Consider the following 21,497-nt stretch of genomic DNA (forward strand, 5'->3'; position numbering starts at 1 on the left):
TGAATCTTACCCTGCTGAAACTCAGGTTCCCCTTCCCGCATACTATACCACCTTACATGGGGACAAAGAGAAAGGTGCAGATGAAAGTGCAGGTTCCTTCAACAGGTGGGGGGGCATACTCATTGGCGACATCACTGGCACAGGGCCCCTCATAGTACGCAAAAGTGTCTCTGCCGGTGGGAGGCGCCCCCGCCGTCAATCACAACGCCGTACTTTGAGGGGCCCTGTGCCAGTGGCAATGCGAACGAGTGTGCCCCCCCTGCTTGCTCAGGATCACAGCACTTGCAAAGCTGAAATACTTACCTCTCCCTGCTCCACCGCCGTGACGTAGTCCGCGTTTTCTGGGCCCACGAAAAACTTGAGCCAGCCCTACTCCCCCCACAACTGTTGCCAAATGACCCCCAAATTTTCAGTGGCTAACTATTATTATAAGGTAAATTAAGATTGACAAGCTTAAGTAACAAGAATTGATGTTTTTGGCATTAAAATGGGCTCTGTTGGTGTTTTCCTGTCTCCACTCACTGCCGACTTTGATTCTCCATTGACTTGCTTTGGGTTTCGTGTTTCGGTCGGATCCCTGACTTTTCGAAATAATCGGCCGATTTCACCCTACCCGACTTTTGACAAAGTCGGGTTTCACAAAACTCGACTCGATCCTGAAAAAGTAGAAGTCGCTCAACCCTATTAATAACTACACTCACCGGCCACTTTATTAGGTACACCTGTCCAACTTCTTGTTAACACTTAATTTCTAATCAGCCAATCACATGGCGGCAACTCAGTGCATTTAGGCATGTAGACATGGTCAAGACAATCTCCTGCAGTTCAAACCGAGCATCAGTATGGGGAAGAAAGGTGATTTGAGTGCCTTTGAACGTGGCATGGTTGTTGGTGCCAGAAGGGCTGGTCTGAGTATTTCAGAAACTGCTGATCTACTGGGATTTTCACGCACAACCATCTCTAGGGTTTACAGAGAATGGTCCGAAAAAGAAAAAAAATCCAGTGAGCGGCAGTTCTGTGGGCGGAAATGCCTTGTTGATGCCAGAGGTCAGAGGAGAATGGGCAGACTGGTTCGAGCTGATAGAAAGGCAACAGTGACTCAAATCGCCACCCGTTACAACCAAGGTAGGCCTAAGAGCATCTCTGAACGCACAGTGCGTCGAACTTTGAGGCAGATGGGCTACAGCAGCAGAAGACCACACCGGGTACCACTCCTTTCAGCTAAGAACAGGAAACTGAGGCTACAATTTGTACAAGCTCATCGAAATTGGACAGTAGAAGATTGGAAAAACGTTGCTTGGTCTGATGAGTCTCGATTTCTGCTGCGACATTCGGATGGTAGGGTCAGAATTTGGCGTAAACAACATGAAAGCATGGATCCATCCTGCCTTGTATGGAGCATCTTTGGGATGTGCAGCCGACAAATCTGCGGCAACTGTGTGATGCCATCATGTCAATATGGACCAAAATCTCTGAGGAATGCTTCCAGCACCTTGTTGAATCTATGCCGCGAAGAATTGAGGCAGTTCTGAAGGCAAAAGGGGGTCCAACCCGTTACTAGCATGGTGTACCTAATAAAGTGGCCGGTGAGTGTATGTAACTACTGTAGCATTTCTGGACCATCTGTATATTAAACTGCCAGATGTTCATTTAAATAGATAGTATGTAATGCTACTTTTAACAGCCTCTGTCCTTGAAATATTTGGCTGGCTGCAGCTTCCCCTTTGCCGAGATCAACATGAAAATGGAACATTCTTTTGAAACAAGTCCTTTAGTATTGACTGAACTTAGATCAACAAATAATATTATACCCTGGAGAAAAGATATCTCCAGCTTTGTGTTAGTCAGGGACAGTTACTATCTTGTCTTCTACTATACATGTGAGCAGAGGTTTACATACAGAACAAAGATGTAAAATACGGTGAATAAACTAACAGTGACAGACTTATGGGCTTACAGACTGTGGGGTGATGGGAAGGAGACGGTTGGTTGGGGGTTACAGTAACTCTGGTGGTGGTGAGGTGGCAGCGGGGTCATTGTAGACTGTAAGTTGTATGTATCCCAAAATTCTGTCACTGATAAATGCAACTCATTCTGAAAAAAGCAAGCCATCATACAGCTGCATTGATGAAAAAATAAAAATACCGTTCTATAGCTACTGGAATGTGACAGTGAAAAAAAACCTCTGTATCCTAAAGGCCCCAAATGGTCAAGTCCTTAAAGGGACTCTGTCACCTGAATTTGGAGGGAACAATTTTCAGCCATAGGGGCGGGGTTTTCGGGTGTTTGATTCACCCTTTCGTTACCCGCTGGCTGCATGCCGGCTGCAATATTGGATTGAAGTTCATTCTCTGTCCTCCGTAGTACATGCCTGCACAAGGCAATTTTGCCTTACGAAAACCCGAAAACCCCGCCCCTGTGGCTGAAAATTGTTCCCTCCAAATTCAAGTGACAGAGTCCATTTAAGGTGTTCAAAGTAGAATGGTGTCATTGCCCTAAGATCCATGTAGGGTTATATATAGTGTCTGATAATAATGACTTTAGTTATACATAATGCGTCTTTAAATTACTGTTTTATTAATTGACCATTATTGATTAATAGATTTGCTGTGTAATTTCTGATAAATACTCTGTTACCTTTCTATGCTAAAATTAGATTTACTTTGCAAGTGAAAAAAAAAGTCAGTAAAAAGGTTCATGGCTCTTTACAGTTAATAGAAATCTGTTAATATTGCGGGTAAATCTGTGTCCTTCAGACTCATTCCAGTAGGCTGTTAGATATAACATCCCTGCTCTGTGGACAGGTATATTCTTAAAGGAATTCTGTTAGCAAGTTTTTGCTTTTTAATGTGAGAGCAGCATAATAATAGAGCAAGACAGCCTGATTCCAGGGATGTCTCACGTACTAGGCTGTGTGTTATAGTTTCAGTACAATCCGTATTTTATTAGCAGGAGATCATCACTGCCTGACTAGGTCTAACGTGCACAGCAGTCCAGCTAATCTGTGTAAGACCGCCCACACCACTGATTGGCAGTTTGCTAACATTTTACAATGCACACAGGAAGCTGCCAATCAGGGATGTGGGCGGAGATATACACAGATCATCATTATGAGGTCTGCGACATCTACAACAGATAAAACAGGGATTGAATCAAAACTACACCAGGCAGTCAAGTAAGTGGTACATCGCAGGAATCAGGCTGTCTTTCCCTACATTATGCTGCTTTCAGATTACATAGCAAAAAACCTGCTGTATGGATTTGCTCTGGTAGGCAGTGGCAGGGCCGCAGTGATGAGGCAACACACAGGCTTAGAGTCCAAACTTCAGTGGTTTACTAACACTCTAAACAGTAGGCAGCAGAAAGTAAGAAAAAAACACAAACACACTCCAGCTTGGAGAACCACTGGTCTCAGACTCACCCTTGCACAGGATGGGCGTAACTAAGCGGCTGCCTGGTCAGTGGTGTCCGCCAGGTGCCATTCCCAGGGTTGCTATGAGTCTGGTCACAAAACTTTACAGCATGTGTAATCCAACAAAAAACAAATCAGGCTAACTCCAGCCTAGGTCCTCACACCCTGCACACAGACCATGTGCCAAACAATAGACTCCATTACATAGACCATAACCTCACCCACAGGTGAGGCACCTAGCACATGGGCTGATCACGTGATCGTGACGTCCCTGCAGGTCCTCAACCTTAGGGAAAATCCAGGCCAAATCTTATCCCGCTAAGAGAAATATATCTTCTGTCCAGCACTACACCTTTCACTGTACCACACTGCTGACAGATTCACTTTAATAAAATTGGACATAGATTTTATAATGCCTCAAAAAATAAATGTATCTTTGCAAATGTGGTGAGAATTAAATTGTTCTTACAAGCACCATATGCAGTAGATATCCGAACCGAAAGGGATTGGTCTTAATATAAAAACGGTCTGAAACAAAAAAACTTGGAGCAGTAGGATATATAGTTCAGAAGGCCAACAAGACTGATGCATTTATAATATGTATTGTACAGGAAAATCCAGTAAGGAATATTGTAGAAGAAAACTCATATACAGTATATGAATTATATAGCATAAGACAGATTTCACTGCTTCCATGCTAATTCATTGAAACTAATATCTGTCATAGTATGGGCTTGTGAACATGGCTATATTCAGAGCAGGAGTCTGGTGTCCATAGAAATCTATAGGTAATATTAGGTCTGTGCAGTCAACATTGCTGTGTGCATGATGCCTTAAAGAGTCTTACAACAACTGAGTATATTTTTTTTGCTAGGCACAAACGGTTTTAAAATAAATAGTATGACATGGGTGTCTCCGGAGGGCACGTCGGCTCCAAAAGCAATGACTGTTTCATTTGCAATTTACCATGACCGCTGCAGCATATGATTGGCCGCAGCGATCAGGTGACTAGAAGAGCCTATCATCAGAGACGCATCCGTTGATGCGCTCAATGTAAACTTCTTGTGGACAGTCAGTTCAGTGTCCCTTTCCACCTGTTTTCCATCTTCCTCTATCCTTCTCTGGCTCTTGTAATGCCAGAACTGGCAAGTAAGGGAGAGCAGGGAAGAAATAGATGAAAAACAAGTAGGTAGGAAGGTGCACTGAATTGTTTGGCCATGGCAGTAGCACACCGAGTGTCCGAGCTTGGTTTGAATAGTCATTTTGTGCTTACAGACTTCCAGACTCTCTCATAAACAATAGTTATCACCATATTACTGGCAATGTCCCTCTAAGGTATGGACTCTAAAAATGCAAAAAGTATATCTGTAATTGGTCTCTTTAAGTTCACTATTAGGATAATTTAACTCTTTCCTTTCGAGATCACTTAGCTTAGAGGTAACACTGTCTACAGCAGAGGGTCTCTCACTGTGAAACAGACCTGATGAGTGAGGAACCCCCTACTTTTAGGTGAGGTACAAAAGGGGATGTAGTTTTTGAAGATCGTGTTCTATCTGGTTAGCCTTACTGGAAACATTTTTAGTCCTGGTCTTCAGGGTAGGTGATAAATGTATGATTGGCGTTTAGTGACTAGCAACCCTACTGATTCCAGGAATGGGGGTCACTGACTCTGTGGTGTGCGAGGATTATGACTTCTGCCCAATACACTTTAAAGGGGTTTTCCGGTCTAAGGCCGAGGTCACACTTGTGAGAAACTCACACGAGAAACTTGGGACCGGAATGTGTGGCTGCATGTATTTCCATGCAGCTGAGTGCTCCGGTCCAGGTGCCGGCGGCAGTGCCGGGTATTGAGACGCGAGACTTGTGCGAGTTTCTCGCAAGTGTGACCTCAGCCTAAAACTTCAAGTCTGCAGACAGGTAAATCCTCACATTGCGCACTGCGTGGTATGAGGATTTTCCGGTGCCGGGACCTTGCTCAATGCACTTGCAAATATTGCATACTTGCTGTGACACGACCACCAGAAAATTCTCACAGCGCGCAGTGTGTACAATGTGAGGATTCACAAGCCTGTAGTCACATAGAGTGACTGCAGACTTGTAGCTCTAGGCTGGACAACCCCTTTAATGGGACAGATAGACATAGCTGAGCTATCAGCCCTATTGAAGTAATTTGAGTGGTGGTCAAACATAAGCACTACTGTTCTCTTTACACACGGGGATTTTGGGACCCTGTTCACGATGAGGCCCACAGCAATAATACATGTATCATCTATCCTATAGATGGCTAATAAATATTGTTTTTGAGACAACTCCTATTAACTTAATATTCCATTCAGATTTATATTCAGGACCACGTCAGTGCTGTGAATATACAATACGTGCTTACTGTTTATAACTATTGACCTCCTCATTATTTGCTTTATGTCAGTCTCCAGCTGCTCACAGAAGAAATATTTTTGTATGTTTGGCAACTGTGCTGATGGCAAGCTCTCAAGCACGCTTGATTGAAATCTGTGCCTGCGTAGGAGAATGACAAATAGGTTATTCTCCAGCAGCAAAGGCCTTAAAACCATATTTGAACTGGCTAAATCTGTGAAGAACCAGTAAATCAATAGATCTATTTCCAATCTTATTTCTAATTGACTTCTAATTGACTTCATGAGAAAGAAACATTAATTATAGGGTTGATGACATAGGGCCATCGTTGTAAGGAATGCGATCACTTATGTCGCTAAATGATTTTATCCATATTTCTGTTATTTGTAATTCATTTTTGGGGTAAGGCAAACAAAAAAAAGAACAAGGCAGCAGTGTAGAAACCAAACATTTTCAGGAAAATACAGGGGCGCCTCACAAAATTAGAATATCATCAAAAAGTTAATTTATTTCAGTTCTTCAATACAAAAAGTGAAACTCATATATTATATAGAGTCATTGCAAACAGAGTGATCTATTTCAAGTGTTTATTTCTGTTAATGTTGATGATTATGGCTTACAGCCAATGAAAACCCCAAATTCATTATCTCAGTAACGTAGAATAATTAGCAAAAAACACTTAAACACTTGCAAAGGCTTCCTATACATTTAAAAAGGTCCCTTAGTCTGTTTCTTTTGGCTTTACAATCATGGGGAAGACTGCTGACTTGACAGATGTCCAAAAGGCAGTCATTGACACACTTCACAAGGAGGGGAAGCCACAAATGGTCATTGCTAAAGAAGCTGGCTGTTCACAGAGTGCTTTATCCAAGCATATTAATGGAAAGTTAAGTAGAAGGAAAGTGTGGTAGAAAAGGGTGCACAAGCAACCGGATGAACCACAGCCTCGAAAGGATTGTTAAGAAAAGGCCATTCAAAAATTTAGAGGAGATTCACAAGGAGTAGACTGCTGCTGGAGTCATTGCTTCAAGAGTCACCACACACAGATGTATCCAGGACATGAGCTACAAGTGTCGCAAACCCACCTGACCTTAACCCCATAGAGAATCTATGGTGTATTGTCACGGGGAAGGTGAGAGACACCAGACCCAATAATGCAGATGACCTGAAGGCTGCTATCAAAGCAACCTGGGCTTCCATAACACCCCAGCAGTGCCACAGGCTGATTTCCTCCATGCCATGCCGCATTGACTCAGTAATTGATGCAAAAGGAGCCCTGACCAAGTATTGAGTGCATTTACTGAACAATTGAACATACATTTCAGTAGACCAACATTTCGGATTTTAAAATAATTTTTCAAGCTGGTGTTATAAACTATTCTAATTTACTGAGATAATGACATTTGGGTTGTCTTTGGCTGTAAGCCATAATCATCAACATTAACAGAAACAGGTTGGTAGGACACTACCCATACGACAGGTAGCTCGAGCCTTTTTATAGGGTCTCTATCATGACCCAGGCTCTATGCGCTACTGTGTCCTCAGGTTTCAATGGTGGACAGGTTACTTGCAATCCAGCTGTGAGACATAGAATACTTCACAACCCTGGTCTTCAGGCTACCGGTATCTGTTCTCAGTAGGGAGGTAGCTTAGTCGCAGCTAACCCCCCAGTTCTTCACTTTCCTGCGCTTCACTTCCCCTACATGCTCTCTACATTCTGTTCTTCTTTCTTTTCTCTTGCTCTTACCAGGAGCTGCAGCACCTCTTGTGGCTGCATGGCCCCTCTCTTTCCTCTCTGCCTCAGACTGCTCCAGTCTGCTGTCTGGCACTCACTGACTGAACTGAACTTCCCAACCAGACCAGAATATATATAGGGGAGCCACCCACAAGCTGGATCAGAGCTCCCCCTTCTGGCCTGGAGTATGAACATGTTACATGCTTGTGATTACCTGATAAAAGAGATCCTTCCTCGCTTCCAAGGGTGAAATCACTCTCCCCGTGAGGAAAGCAATGCCACTGTAACAACCAGGAACCTGGGGTGTTACATATATTTTTGAGTAAAATGTAAATTGTTCTTTTTGTCTAAAAATTTCTGACAACATGTCTCCGAATTTCCAAGCAATACATTTTGCATTTTTTTTTCTAACAAAAAAACAGTGCTTTCAGACCTCAAATAATGCAAAGAAAAACAAGTTCATAATCATTTAGAAACAACAATACTAATGTTTTAACTCAGGAAGCGTTCAGAAGTCAATATTTTGTGGAATAACCATGATTTTTAATCACAGCTTTCATGCATCTTGGCATGCTTTCCACTAGTCTTTCACACTGCTTCTGGCACAAAAAATGTAAGCAGTTCTTCTTTGTTTGATGGCTTGTGACTATCCATCATCCTCTTGATTACATTCCAGAGGTTTTCAATGGGGTTCAGGTCTAGAGATTGGGCTGCCCATGACAGGGTTTTGATGTGGTAGTCTTTTAATTTTTGCCAGAGCTGTATAAGATGAAGGGAGGAAAACGAGAAAGAAAACAATTTTCATGATCTGTTTTTATATTGTTTTTATATTTATTCATAACAAAACAATAACATATACATTTGTGAACATAAATGGGTTGGCCCACCATAATAACTTATCATCAGTCCACAGGATATACAATAAGTTGTTGATTGCTGGGACCCCCAACGTAAGACTAAAAGATGCTTTATAGGCAATTTCTATATAAATGTTAAATGGTATACTGTAGTTCCATAGTAAAGCTGTACATCAAATCCTCAATAAATGGTCTTTTTCTGCTTGTGTGGCACTTGCAGATTTTGACATGTATAAAGAAACTACTTGGGCACAAAAATTTCAATAAGCAAAAAAATACAAATGTAAATAGTGTGTATCAGTATAGCAAAGTTTTTTATTAGAGACACCAATGAAGACAAAGTTAAAATTAAAAAATACAAGACATAGTAAAAAAACAATGATATAAAATTAAACAGGAGGAGCAGGCCACCATGCGCAATATAAACATCAGAGAATTTATCACCAATATAAAGAGTTTGGAGAATTTACTACCATAATATCAAAATATATATTTCAAATAATAAAGTGCTGTGCATATTGGTATAAATATTAATAGTCATCCAAATGTTATTGGATAATTATAGAAAATATATAGTTCATGTATTGCGGTATCCATTATGTGCATAATCGCAGTAAAGTGTTTTAGTTAAAGCATTGGCCGAGATAGGTCTCCATAGAAATAAAGTAAGTATACTAACCAGGATTCATGCTGCATGTGCTGCCACTGCTGCCCCACGCTCCAAAGCGCATTTCACACTTTGCTTTGTCAGGGAGATTTTGCCATGTCTTTGCATCGGATGGAAGCTTTATCAACCCAGAGGAGATATGGACTTCTATAATGAAAGCTCACTAAATAATGGCAAAGTAGATTATAAGGTTAATCTTTAACTATTATTAACAAAATCTTAGCAAAATATTAAAGTTTTTATAGGATTATGTGAGAAAAACTTGAAAAATAACTAAACGTTTGCACTAAAGTTTTACATTTTACATTTGTTTGTGCCTTGTCCTGACACCCCCAGTGTTCACTTAGAACACCCCCGTGAAGTTTTCAGCTCTCTGCTCCTGTCCGAGGAGATCACAGGCATAAGCTTTCTATTGCATCTGCTCTATCTCTGCACTCAGGTAGTAGCTGTGTGCTCCTATTTTTTGAACTGAGCGCTTCACAGGGGTGTTTTGATCAATCGTTGGGGTTTCGGGACCAAGACCCCATCTATCTGCATGCAGTTAAAGACCCGAATTTTTTTTAGAATGTTAGTGCAAATGTTTAGTTACTATTAAAGCATATTTTTGTTTTTAGCATGTTCTTATTAACATCCTTAGGATTACAAAAATATGTAAAATATATAAGCAAAAGAACTAGAGTAATAACTAGTGATGACTGATGAGCGAATATACTCGTTGCTCGGGTTTTCCCGAGCATGCCCGGGTGATCTCCTAGTATTTGTTAGTGTTCGGAGATTAAGTTTTCATTGCAGCAGCTGAATGATTTACAGCTATTAGCCAGGCTGAGTACATGTGGGGGTTGCCTGGTTGCTAGGGAATCCCCACATGTAATCAAGCTGGCTAGTAGCTGTAAATCATTCAGCTGCTGCAATGAAAACTTAATCTCCGAACACTAACAAATACTCGGGGATCACCCAAGTGTGCTCGGGAAAACCCGAGCAACGAGTATATTCGCTCATCACTAGTGATGAGCAGGTGTACTCGTTGCTCGAGTTCTCCCGAGCATGCTCGCGTGACCTGCGAGTATTTATGACTGCTCAGAGATTTAGTTTTCATTGTGGCAGCTGAATGATTTACAGCTACTAGCCTGCTTGATTACATGTGGGGATTCCCTAGCAACCAAGCAACCCCCACATGTACTCAGCCTGGCTAGTAGCTGTAAATCATTCCGCTGCTGGAATGAAAACTAAATCGCCGAGCAGTCATAAATACTCGGAGGTCACCCGAGCATGCTTGGGAAAACTCGAGCAACGAGTACATTTGCTCATCACTACTCATCACTAGTAATAAATTATATAAGTCAATGTAGCAATAAAAATTGCTGTGCAACAGGTTGATGAACAATAAAATAAAATTTAACTGTAGCATCAAATGAGCAATAGCAACAATTGCCTGTGCTGCCTTCTCTCACTCATCAAGGAAAATGATAGTGATTGTAGAGGAAATAGTAGTAGAGGATCTCATCCTTGGGGCTTGGTGTCTCTATAGTGCAGACATAACTTGTAGTGGAAAATTAAGGTAACATAATCGGAGGATGTCCCGTCAATAGCCTTTATTGAATCCATGTGGCTCGTCCCACACTATCTTGCAAGGATTTACGAATGTCGTAATGCTAAGTACACATTTGCGTTCAGCAGCCCTGTGTTCCCGTGCGGTCGGCGGAACTTTAAAACGACGCACGCAGACGCATTCGCAGACAACCGCATGGCCCTGCATACCCAATATTAAAGATAGGCATGCAGGACGCATGCGCAGCTGTGCGGATATGAAGGGAAAAAGTACGAAGCCAAACACAAATGTGTACTTAAACTAAGGTAAAAGTTCTATAAAACTCTCCCAAGTGTCCAAAAAATCTTGAACTCTAAGGTCCATTTGAAGAGATTCCTCCACCCGGTTCATCTCAATCAATAAAGCAATTTTTCCCTAAAGCAATTTGTATAGTGGGTGTTGCGGACTAAGCCATGTGTGAATTGTTTTGGATTACATCGATATTTTTCAGCATCCGGATTTTTGAAAATGTTTCAAATAAGAGGAAACAGGCAAAATTGGTGAAGCATGGATCTTCATCCAAAAAGACTATATTTGTGGGTAAGGCCACATGCAGTGGTACAGGTCAGCCTCGGGGGGATAACTCTGTGACTAGTCATGCCAGTCACCTCATCCTCTGGTGGCATTTAAGCATATATCTTCCGTGAAGTATCGAAGCATTCCAGATCAAACTTGCAGTACATGTCTCGATGATGGAGCCTGTCTCTGATTCAGCTGACAGGTTCCCTTTATCTACCTTCCTAGACTTATAGGCTTGGAATATCTCACAAAGCAAGGTACCATATTTCTGCATAGTATGCAAAGTCATGGATATATCTCAAGGACAAGCTCCACGGGAGTTATTAAAGTCCAGAATTTAATGGAGATAACATTACAGTCGTTATGTGCATTAAACACTATAGCTACAAATTATTTTCTAGAGTTTTTTAACCTACCGGATCCTGGATACTCACAAGTAGAGAAGCTTCTTCAGGTTTTTTGGGTCCATGTATAGCTGAACATATTCATGTACTTGTTATTGCTCTCACAAAGATACTATGCTAAATGGGTAGTTATATATCTTTTTGTGGGACCCTCAGTAATCACTACATTCAATTAAAGAGTCTAAAAACAGTTTTATCAACCCAATAGATGTTTTTACAAAAAGCTGCCAATGGTCCAACATAAAATAGGAGTAAGGCCTTACCGGTCAAGTTTTCAAATCTCTTTTTTTATCACCATATATGAAAAATCACCCTGATCCCATACATTATTGTGCAGTGATGTATTTTGGTAATGTTTCGGCATTACATGTAGAAAGGTATATTGGTATCTGTAATGATTTTTATCTGAGCATTCACTGATCTGTTATGCAGAATCACTTTGCTGCTTTTACATTATTTGGGCAATATACAGGTCCTTCTCAAAAAATTAGCATATAGTGTTAAATTTCATTATTTACCATAATGTAATGATTACAATTAAACTTTCATATATTATAGATTCATTATCCACCAACTGAAATTTGTCAGGTCTTTTATTGTTTTAATACTGATGATTTTGGCCTACAACTCCTGATAACCCAAAAAACCTGTCTCAATAAATTAGCATATTTCACCCGTTCAATCAAATAAAAGTGTTTTTTAATAACAAACAAAAAAAACATCAAATAATAATGTTCAGTTATGCACTCAATACTTGGTCGGGAATCCTTTGGCAGAAATGACTGCTTCAATGCGGCGTGGCATGGAGGCAATCAGCCTGTGACACTGCTGAGATGTTATGGAGGCCCAGGATGCTTCAATAGCGGCCTTAAGCTCATCCAGAGTGTTGGGTCTTGCGTCTCTCAACTTTCTCTTCACAATATCCCACAGATTCTCTATGGGGTTCAGGTCAGGAGAGTTGGCAGGCCAATTGAGCACAGTAATACCATGGTCAGTAAACCATGTACCAGTGGTTTTGGCACTGTGAGCAGGTGCCAGGTCGTGCTGAAAAATGAAATCTTCATCTCCATAAAGCATTTCAGCCGATGGAAGCATGAAGTGCTCCAAAATCTCCTGATAGCTAGCTGCATTGACCCTGCCCTTGATGAAACACAGTGGACCAACACCAGCAGCTGACATGGCACCCCACACCATCACTGACTGTGGGTACTTGACACTGGACTTCAGGCATTTTGGCATTTCCTTCTCCCCAGTCTTCCTCCAGACTCTGGCACCTTGATTTCCGAATGACATGCAAAATTTGCTTTCATCAGAAAAAAGTACCAGGTCAGGCGCTTCTGCCGCTGTTTATGGTTCAAAAGTGGCTTTACCTGGGGAATGCGGCACCTGTAGCCCATTTCCTGCACACGCCTGTGCACGGTGGCTCTGGATGTTTCCACACCAGACTCAGTCCACTGCTTCCTCAGGTTCCCCAAGGTCTGGAATCGGTCCTTCTCCACAATCTTCTTTAGGGTCCGGTCACCTCTTCTCGTTGTACAGCGTTTTCTGCCACATTGTTTCCTTCCAACAGACTTACCATTGAGGTGCCTTGATACAGCACTCTGGGAACAGCCTATTTGTTGAGAAATTTCTTTCTGGGTCTTACCCTCTTGCTTGAGGGTGTCAATGATGGCCTTCTTGACATCTGTCAGGTCGCTAGTCTTACCCATGATGGGGGTTTTGAGTAATGAACCAGGCTGGGAGTTTTTAAAAGCCTCAGGTATCTTTTGCATGTGTTTAGAGTTAATTAGTTGATTCAGAAGATTAGGGTAATAGGTCGTTTAGAGAACCTTTTCTTGATATGCTAATTTATTGAGACAGGTTTTTTGGGTTATCAGGAGTTGTAGGCCAAAATCATCAGTATTAAAACAATAAAAGACCTGACAAATTTCAGTTGGTGGATAATGAATCTATAATATATGAAAGTTTAATTGTAATCATTACATTATGGTAAATAATGAAATTTAACACTATATGCTAATTTTTTGAGAAGGACCTGTATAGTTGTATTATGCAGGTACTATATGATTGTGGGTCTAAACTAGCAAGCCATGCCAGCACATGCAATAATTATTTTATGTATACGTTATCATTATTCTGATTCTATATTATATACATCCATCCTAACATTAAACACTTTGGTGGAGCCAAACAGACCTCAAGCCAGAATGGTCTATTAGGCGCCATTCATATACGGTACATATTTGGCAGTGCTGTGGCTTCCAATATATAGAAAAGCCAGGAGAGAATAGAGATTGTCATAAAATTCGTAATATATATATATATATACTTAAAACAAATATGTTGGGATCCTAGACTCAATCAGAAAACCAGAAAAACAAGGATCCCTAAAATATAACATTTAATCAGTAAAGTTAAAAACAGTTATTCCAAATTTGAAAAACACTACAACACATGGCTTACGATAAGGAGGAAAAAAGAAATTCAGTGTGCCCTAATGAGCCCTGTGGGTCCACTATACTGGTCCCTACCTGACTGTGGAGGTTGGCACCCTAAGTTTCTGCGGTAGGCGCTTCCACTCAACAGCGACTTGCTCTAGTAACCCTACAAATCCCTATAGCAATAAAGGACTGTATCCCAATATACCTATAGCCCAGAAGAAACACAAGAAAAAAAACAAGCAAAATTGCAAAAAATATATATATATAAAATACATAATATAATCTTATATGTTTAATTCTCATTATGCTGTAACCCTTAAAGGGAAATCAATGACAGCAGCATTTTCTCAATTGATTTCCACCTTCTGCAGTTTGTGAAAATTCAGTACATACAGAATTGGTAATTGGAAATTTTATCTGCTGTGAAAATGCATTGCCGCTTTCTGACACACAAACTGATACTGGATTCCTCCCACACAAGATGTAGGAAGCATAGACTTTGCAAAATAAAGATGTTTATTAGCATACTTCCAGAAACTTATTACTAGCTATACTACCCAGAAGAAGAGAGATTAATTTTACTTAATGCACAAAGTCCAACTCAAAAACATGAAGTTACTTCAAGCAATCTTCATATTGAATGTTAACTAACAGGTGAGATACATTTAATAACATTTTTTACTGCAGTCTCACTCTACCATAGTGATATCCTGTACATTGAAAACATAATTTCCTATCAAGTCGTGTTGTGAAATCGATTCTTTTAGTAAAGCAACTAACATTCACGGCCTAGTTTGTATATTCATGATTAGCCATGATTAGTGTCCCAAGGTGTCTTACAATCAAAAGCGAATTTTCTGCCAGTGCAGAATGAAGCTGATCATGCCTGTTGTGCTACTCAAGAAATAAGAAAAAGATATTAAGATATAACACTAAGAAAGATATAAAGAGGTATAAAATAATATAGTAATAAAAAAAGAGAAATGAGGAAAAAAATAAGAGGAAAGGGTAAAAATTTAAATTATACTCCTTTTTTCCCCAATAATCACATGAAAAAATCTAAACAGCAAAAAATGAACATCTAATAAAAAATAGCTCTTGGTAGCTAAAAGGTTAAAATAAAACTGTCTGCAATGACATAGGGTCCATTTGAAGGACCAAAGTTAATGGCTTTGGTATGTTTGTTTCAGTGTCTTATGAACATTTACCCTGATGGTCACAAATGAAACACACAAATATTGTGTGATTGATAAGCGGTAGTTTGTAGACAATCAGTCTACTTGGCCTTTGGGTCAAAACTGTTATTATTGCATGTAAACTGTGCTGACAAATTCTAAAGCAGAGATTTAATTGCAATTTCATTCCAGCCAAAATGTTCTGCCTAATTGGATGAGTTAAATTTGAGACAAAACATGACAATTTTCACTGTGACCGATGACCCGAATGGCCTTTAACTTCCTGCATCTATTATACACTTGAATTCAATAATGATTCTCACTATGCATTGCCTGATTATGGAAAAATAACAATGTTCTTCAGTGAGAGAGAATTCATCAGTACAGCACATTGATAACATGACCAAATGGAGCAATTATGTGAAGTAAATGGCCCCAGCCTTCCGGAGCCAGATCACTACTTTCCTGATACATCTGCAAAGGGTTTTGTTTTAGCATTAATCAGCATATTTACATCATTAAATGAGATTTTAGTCTGATGCTTTCATGCACTTACATCAACAAACTTTTTCTAAAACATAATGTCAAGGGTTATTTGAATTTTAAAAAATCAAAATGTAACTTACTGCAAGTAATGACATTACCTAATATACGTTATAGTTTTGACTTTCTTTTTTATTGATCTCCTAAGGGCAGCAGAAATGTAAGTGTGGTCTGCAGTAATGCTTGCTCTGGGATTGCCACGGTAGGATTCAGCAAGCAGTAGCATACACAATCCTTGTACATTATTTCAAAACACACTTTTTCGGTGATTCCTTCGTATCTCCGTTCATACTGTGCCTACACACACAAATTATACACCTTTTGAAAGGTAAACTTGCCCCCTTCAGCAAGAAAATAGCCAAACAAACCACACATCCACGATGTTATCATAAAATACATTTTAAACATTAATTTTCATAAAACTGCAGTAAGGAAAAATGACCTGCAGGTGGCACCACACTACCCCAAAGCATACTAATACAAAGCTGAAACAAATCCTAACATTTGCCTTGGGGGCTTTCCATCTTGCCGAACTCCTTGCCCAGCCAATTTCAGGCAGGTACATATAAAATATTTGCTACATATGTGGAAGTAGAATAAAAGTAATAAAAGTAAAACTTTACCTGTTTAAGACTTCAGCTTTAAAACTGAAGATATAAATCAATGCCACCTAAAAGGGACCGGACAGGTTCTGAACCATCAGATTTTCCGTATTATTGAACAGTGATTGAAAAATCTATCTTCTTTCTAAGGTTGCTGCTTATTGGTGACCTGGAGTCATCTATGGTTCCAAGTAAAAAACTGCAGCTTTGACATATCTCAGACTGTATGTTGTTTCCAGATGGGTGAGATTGGAGGAACAACCTTGCAAAAATTGAAAAAAAAAATCCAACCGTAGGGAAAAAAAGGGTAAAATAATCTGCAGATATTACTGAGTGGCAAGAAGAAAGCCATTTCTCAAAGATATCCATAAAAAGTGTTGTTTAAAGTTTGCAACAAGCCACCTTGGAGACACACCAAACATGTGGAAGAAACTGCTCTGGTCAGATGAAACCAAAATAGAACTTTTTGGCAACCAAGCCAAACGATATGTTTTGCGTAAAGGCAACACAGCTCATCACCCTGAACACACCATCCCCACTGTCAAACATGGTGGCGGCAGCATCATGATTTGGGCCTGTTTTTCTTCAGCAGGGACAGGAAAGGTGGTTAAAATTGATGGGGAGATGGATGGAGCCAAATACAGGACCATTCTTGAAGAAAACCTGTTGGAGTCTGCAAAAGACCTAAGACTGGGATGGAGATTTGTCTTCCAACAAGACAATGATCCCAAATATAAAGCAAAATCTACAATGGTATGGTTCACAAATAAACGTATCCAGGTATTAGAATGGCCAAGTCAAAGTCCAGACCTCAATCCAATCAAGAATCTGTGGAAAGAACTGAAAACTGCTGTTCACAAACGATCTCCATCAAACTTCACTGAGCTCTAGCTGTTTGCCAAGGAAGAATGGGCAAGAATTTCAGTCTCTTGATGTACAAAACTGATAGAGACATACCCCAAGCGACTTGCATCTGTAATCGCAGCAAAAAGTGGTGAAACAAAGTATTAAGTTAAAGGGGCCGAATAATATTGCACGCCCCACTTTTCAGTTTTTGATTTTCCACAAAAATTTTAAATAACCAATAAATTTCATTCCACCTGTTGATTCTTCACCAAAAATTTACATTTGGTATCTTTATGTTTGAAGTATGATAGGTGGGAAAAGGTTGAAAAGTTCCAGGGAGCCGAATACTTTCACAAGGCACTGTGTGTATATATATATATATATATATATATATATATATATATATATATATATATATATATATATATATATATATATATACACACACACATGTCAGTGAGACACATACCTCTCTGTGTTCATCATCTCATTAAATACATTTACATTTGACCAGCTTGATTTTCCTGAAATTGCCTGCGCCTCCGACAACCAATGTTAAAGCAGCAATAAAGTTTCTATGTGCAGCTACTTTGCAAAGTAAATATTTAACTCATCAGGATGATAACAAAAATTATGGTAATTATGATTTATGATAATGTATAATGCTTAATATTTTAAGGTTATGATGTAAATACATCTGAAATATCCTCATGATCATGTTGTTACAGGCTTTTGAGGACCCAATCATTGGAGTGGTACTACAACAATGTGAAAAGCCGCTTTAAGCGTTTTGGCAGTGCCAAAGTGTTGAAGAATCTATACAGAAAGCACAGGTTGGAGACAGGAGCCTGCGCAGATATTACAGGTAAATCTTTTTTATTATTTGCAGAGAGTTAAAGGGGTTGTCCACTACTCGGACAACCCTTTCTTGAACTAATTGTTTGGCCCAGATAAAAAAAGCCTATACTCACTTCCCATGCTGGCGCCGCTGCTGGGGCCCAAGATTTGGGATATATATACCGGTGTGGGGCACAGGATAAGAGACCTACTGTATATACCAGGATGGCGGATATACTGTATATACCAGGATGGGGCCCAGGACAAGAGAGATATACAGTATACCAGGGTGGGGGATATATATATATACAGTATATACCAAAATGGAGGATGTATACCAGGATGGGGCCAGGATGAGGGATATATACCAGGGTGGAGGACATATATAGACACCTGCTGGACAAAGGAAAGGTGGTTGTATAATCTCTGTTCAAATTGGATACACATGATTGGCATGAAATTATGTCTCCAATATTCTTCACATTATCCATACAGGAGGCATTTTGAAGCTGTCATTACCAATAAAGGCTTTTTTATGAAGTAGTAAATACATTTCAGTAAATGTGTTAGAAATTTTTTCCCTGTGTGATTTCTCATTATTACACATACCGTATATACTCGAGTATAAGCCGACCCGAGTATAAGCCGACCCCCCTAATTTAGCAACAAAAAAAATGGGAAAACTTATTGACTCGAGTATAAGCCTAGGGTGGAAAATGCAGCAGCTACCGGTAAGTGTGAAAAATAAAAATAGATACCAATAAAAGTAAAATTAATTGAGACATCAGTAGGTTAAGTGTTTTTGAATATCCATATTGAATCCCTTCCCTTACCTGGCATTGATATGTGCGGTCATTAGGGTTGAGCGAAACGGGTCGATCATTTTCAAAAGTCGCCGACTTTTGGCTAAGTCGGCGTCTCATGAAACCCGATCCGACCCCTGTGCTTGTCGGCCATGCGGTACGCGACTTTCGCGCCAAAGTCGCGTTTCAATGACGCGAAAAGCGCCATTTCTCAGCCAATGAAGGTGAACGCAGAGTGTGGGCAGCGTGATGACATAGATCCTGGTCCCCACCATCTTAGAGAAGGGCATTGCAGTGATTGGCTTGCTGTCTGCGGCGTCACAGGGGCTATAAAGGGGCGTTCCCGCTGACCGCCATCTTACTGCTGCTGATCTGAGCTTAGGGACAGGTTGCTGCCGCTTCGTCAGAAGCAGGGAGAGCGTTAGGCAGGGTCCACTAACCACCAAACCGATTGTGCTGCAGCGATTTCCACTGTCCAACACCACCTTCGGTGTGCAGGGACTGTGGAAGCTATTTTTTATTTTTTTTTCCCTCAGCGCTGTAGCTCATTGGGCTGCCCTAGAAGGCTCCGTGATAGCTGTATTGCTGTGTGTACGCCACTGTGGAAACCAACTGCTTTTTTCAAAGCACATATCCTCTTGTTCCTTCCTTTCTGCACAGCTATCTTTTTTGTTTGTCCACACTTTTTATTTAATTTGTGCATCAGTCCACTCCTATTGCTGCCTGCCATACCTGGCTTAGATTACTGCAGGGAGATAGTAATTGTAGGACAGTCCCTGTTTTTTTTTTGTTTTTTTTGTGGGAGATTAAGATTGGCATTTCTGCTACAGTGCCATCCCTGTGTGTGCCATCTCTCACTGAGTGGGCCATAGAAAGCCTATTTATTTTTTCCGTGATTTGTGTTCTAAATTCTACCTCAACACAAAAACACTACATCAATCAGTGGGAGAAAAATATTGGCCTCAGTCAGGGCTTGTGTGCCACTGCTGTGTGTGCTATCTCTCATTCAGTGGGCCATAGAAAGGCTATTTTTTTTTATTTTTTTTTTTTTTAATATTATTTGGTTTCTAAAGTCTCCCTGAAAAAAAAAAAAAACCTAAAAAAACAGTGGGAGAGTAATATTGCCCTTTCAGCTTGTGTGCCAGTCTTGACTCCTGGGTGTGCCACCTCTCTCCCTCTCATTCAGTGGGCCATAGAAAGCCTATTTATTTTTTTTTTAAAATATTATTGGGTTTCTAAAGTCTCCCTTAAAAAACAAAAAATACATAAAAAAACAGTGGGAGAGTAATATTGCCCTTTCAGCTTGTGTGCCAGTCTTGACTCCTGGGTGTGCCACCTCTCTCCCTCTCATTCAGTGGGCCATAGAAAGCCTATTTATTTATTTTTTTAAATATTATTGGGTTTCTAAAGTCTCCCTTAAAAAACAAAAAATACATAAAAAAACAGTGGGAGAGTAATATTGCCCTTTCAGCTTGTGTGCCAGTCTTGACTCCTGGGTGTGCCACCTCTCTCCCTCTCATTCAGTGGGCCATAGAAAGCCTATTTATTTTTTTTTTTAAATATTATTGGGTTTCTAAAGTCTCCCTTAAAAAAAAAAAAAACATAAAAAAACAGTGGGAGAGTAATATTGCCCTTTCAGCTTGTGTGCCAGTCTTGACTCCTAGGTGTGCCACCTCTCTCTCATTCAGTGGGCCATAGAAAGCATTTTTTTTTTTCCTTGATTTGTGTTCTAAAATCTACCTCAACACAAAAACACTACATCAATCAGTGGGAGAAAAATATTGGCCTCAGTCAGGGCTTGTGTGCCACTGCTGTGTGTGCTATCTCTCATTCAGTGGGCTATAGAAAGCCTATTTATTTATTTATTTTTTTTCTTATTATTTGGTTTCTAAAGTCTCCCTGAAAAAAAAAAAAAAACATAAAAAAACAGTGGGAGAGTAATATTGCCCTTTCAGCTTGTGTGCCAGTCTTGACTCCTGGGTGTGCCACCTCTCTCCCTCTCATTCAGTGGGCCATAGAAAGCCTATTTATTTTTTTTTAAAAATATTATTGGGTTTCTAAAGTCTCCCTTAAAAAACAAAAAATACATAAAAAAACAGTGGGTGAGTAATATTGCCCTTTCAGCTTGTGTGCCAGTCTTGACTCCTGGGTGTGCCACCTCTCTCATTCAGTGGGCCATAGAAAGGCTATTTTTTTTTTTTTTTTTTTTAATATTATTTGGTTTCTAAAGTCTCCCTGAAAAAAAAAAAAACATAAAAAAACAGTGGGAGAGTAATATTGCCCTTTCAGCTTGTGTGCCAGTCTTGACTCCTGGGTGTGCCACCTCTCTCCCTCTCATTCAGTGGGCCATAGAAAGCCTATTTATTTTTTTAAAAAAATATTATTGGGTTTCTAAAGTCTCCCTTAAAAAAACAAAAAATACATAAAAAAACAGTGGGAGAGTAATATTGCCCTTTCAGCTTGTGTGCCAGTCTTGACTCCTGGGTGTGCCACCTCTCTCCCTCTCATTCAGTGGGCCATAGAAAGCCTATTTATTTTTTTTTTTAAATATTATTGGGTTTCTAAAGTCTCCCTTAAAAAACAAAAAATACATAAAAAAACAGTGGGAGAGTAATATTGCCCTTTCAGCTTGTGTGCCAGTCTTGACTCCTGGGTGTGCCACCTCTCTCCCTCTCATTCAGTGGGCCATAGA

The 21,497-nt window shown here is 40.1% G+C and overlaps 1 protein-coding gene across 7 annotated transcripts in view; it reads left to right on the top strand.

Annotated features, from left to right (window-relative positions):
- Positions 1-21,497, top strand: part of MYRIP (myosin VIIA and Rab interacting protein) — a 1,107,682-nt gene that overhangs the window by 750,551 nt on the left and 335,634 nt on the right. For all 7 annotated transcript variants that reach the window (XM_077269059.1, XM_077269058.1, XM_077269060.1 and 4 more), the window contains one exon: positions 17,894-18,030. In XM_077269059.1, coding sequence (XP_077125174.1) covers positions 17,894-18,030 — 137 coding nt within the window. The remainder of the gene's footprint in view (positions 1-17,893; positions 18,031-21,497) is intronic.

The sequence above is a fragment of the Ranitomeya variabilis genome, chromosome 6, assembly GCF_051348905.1.
Source record: "Ranitomeya variabilis isolate aRanVar5 chromosome 6, aRanVar5.hap1, whole genome shotgun sequence".
In the NCBI taxonomy this organism is placed as follows: domain Eukaryota; kingdom Metazoa; phylum Chordata; class Amphibia; order Anura; family Dendrobatidae; genus Ranitomeya; species Ranitomeya variabilis.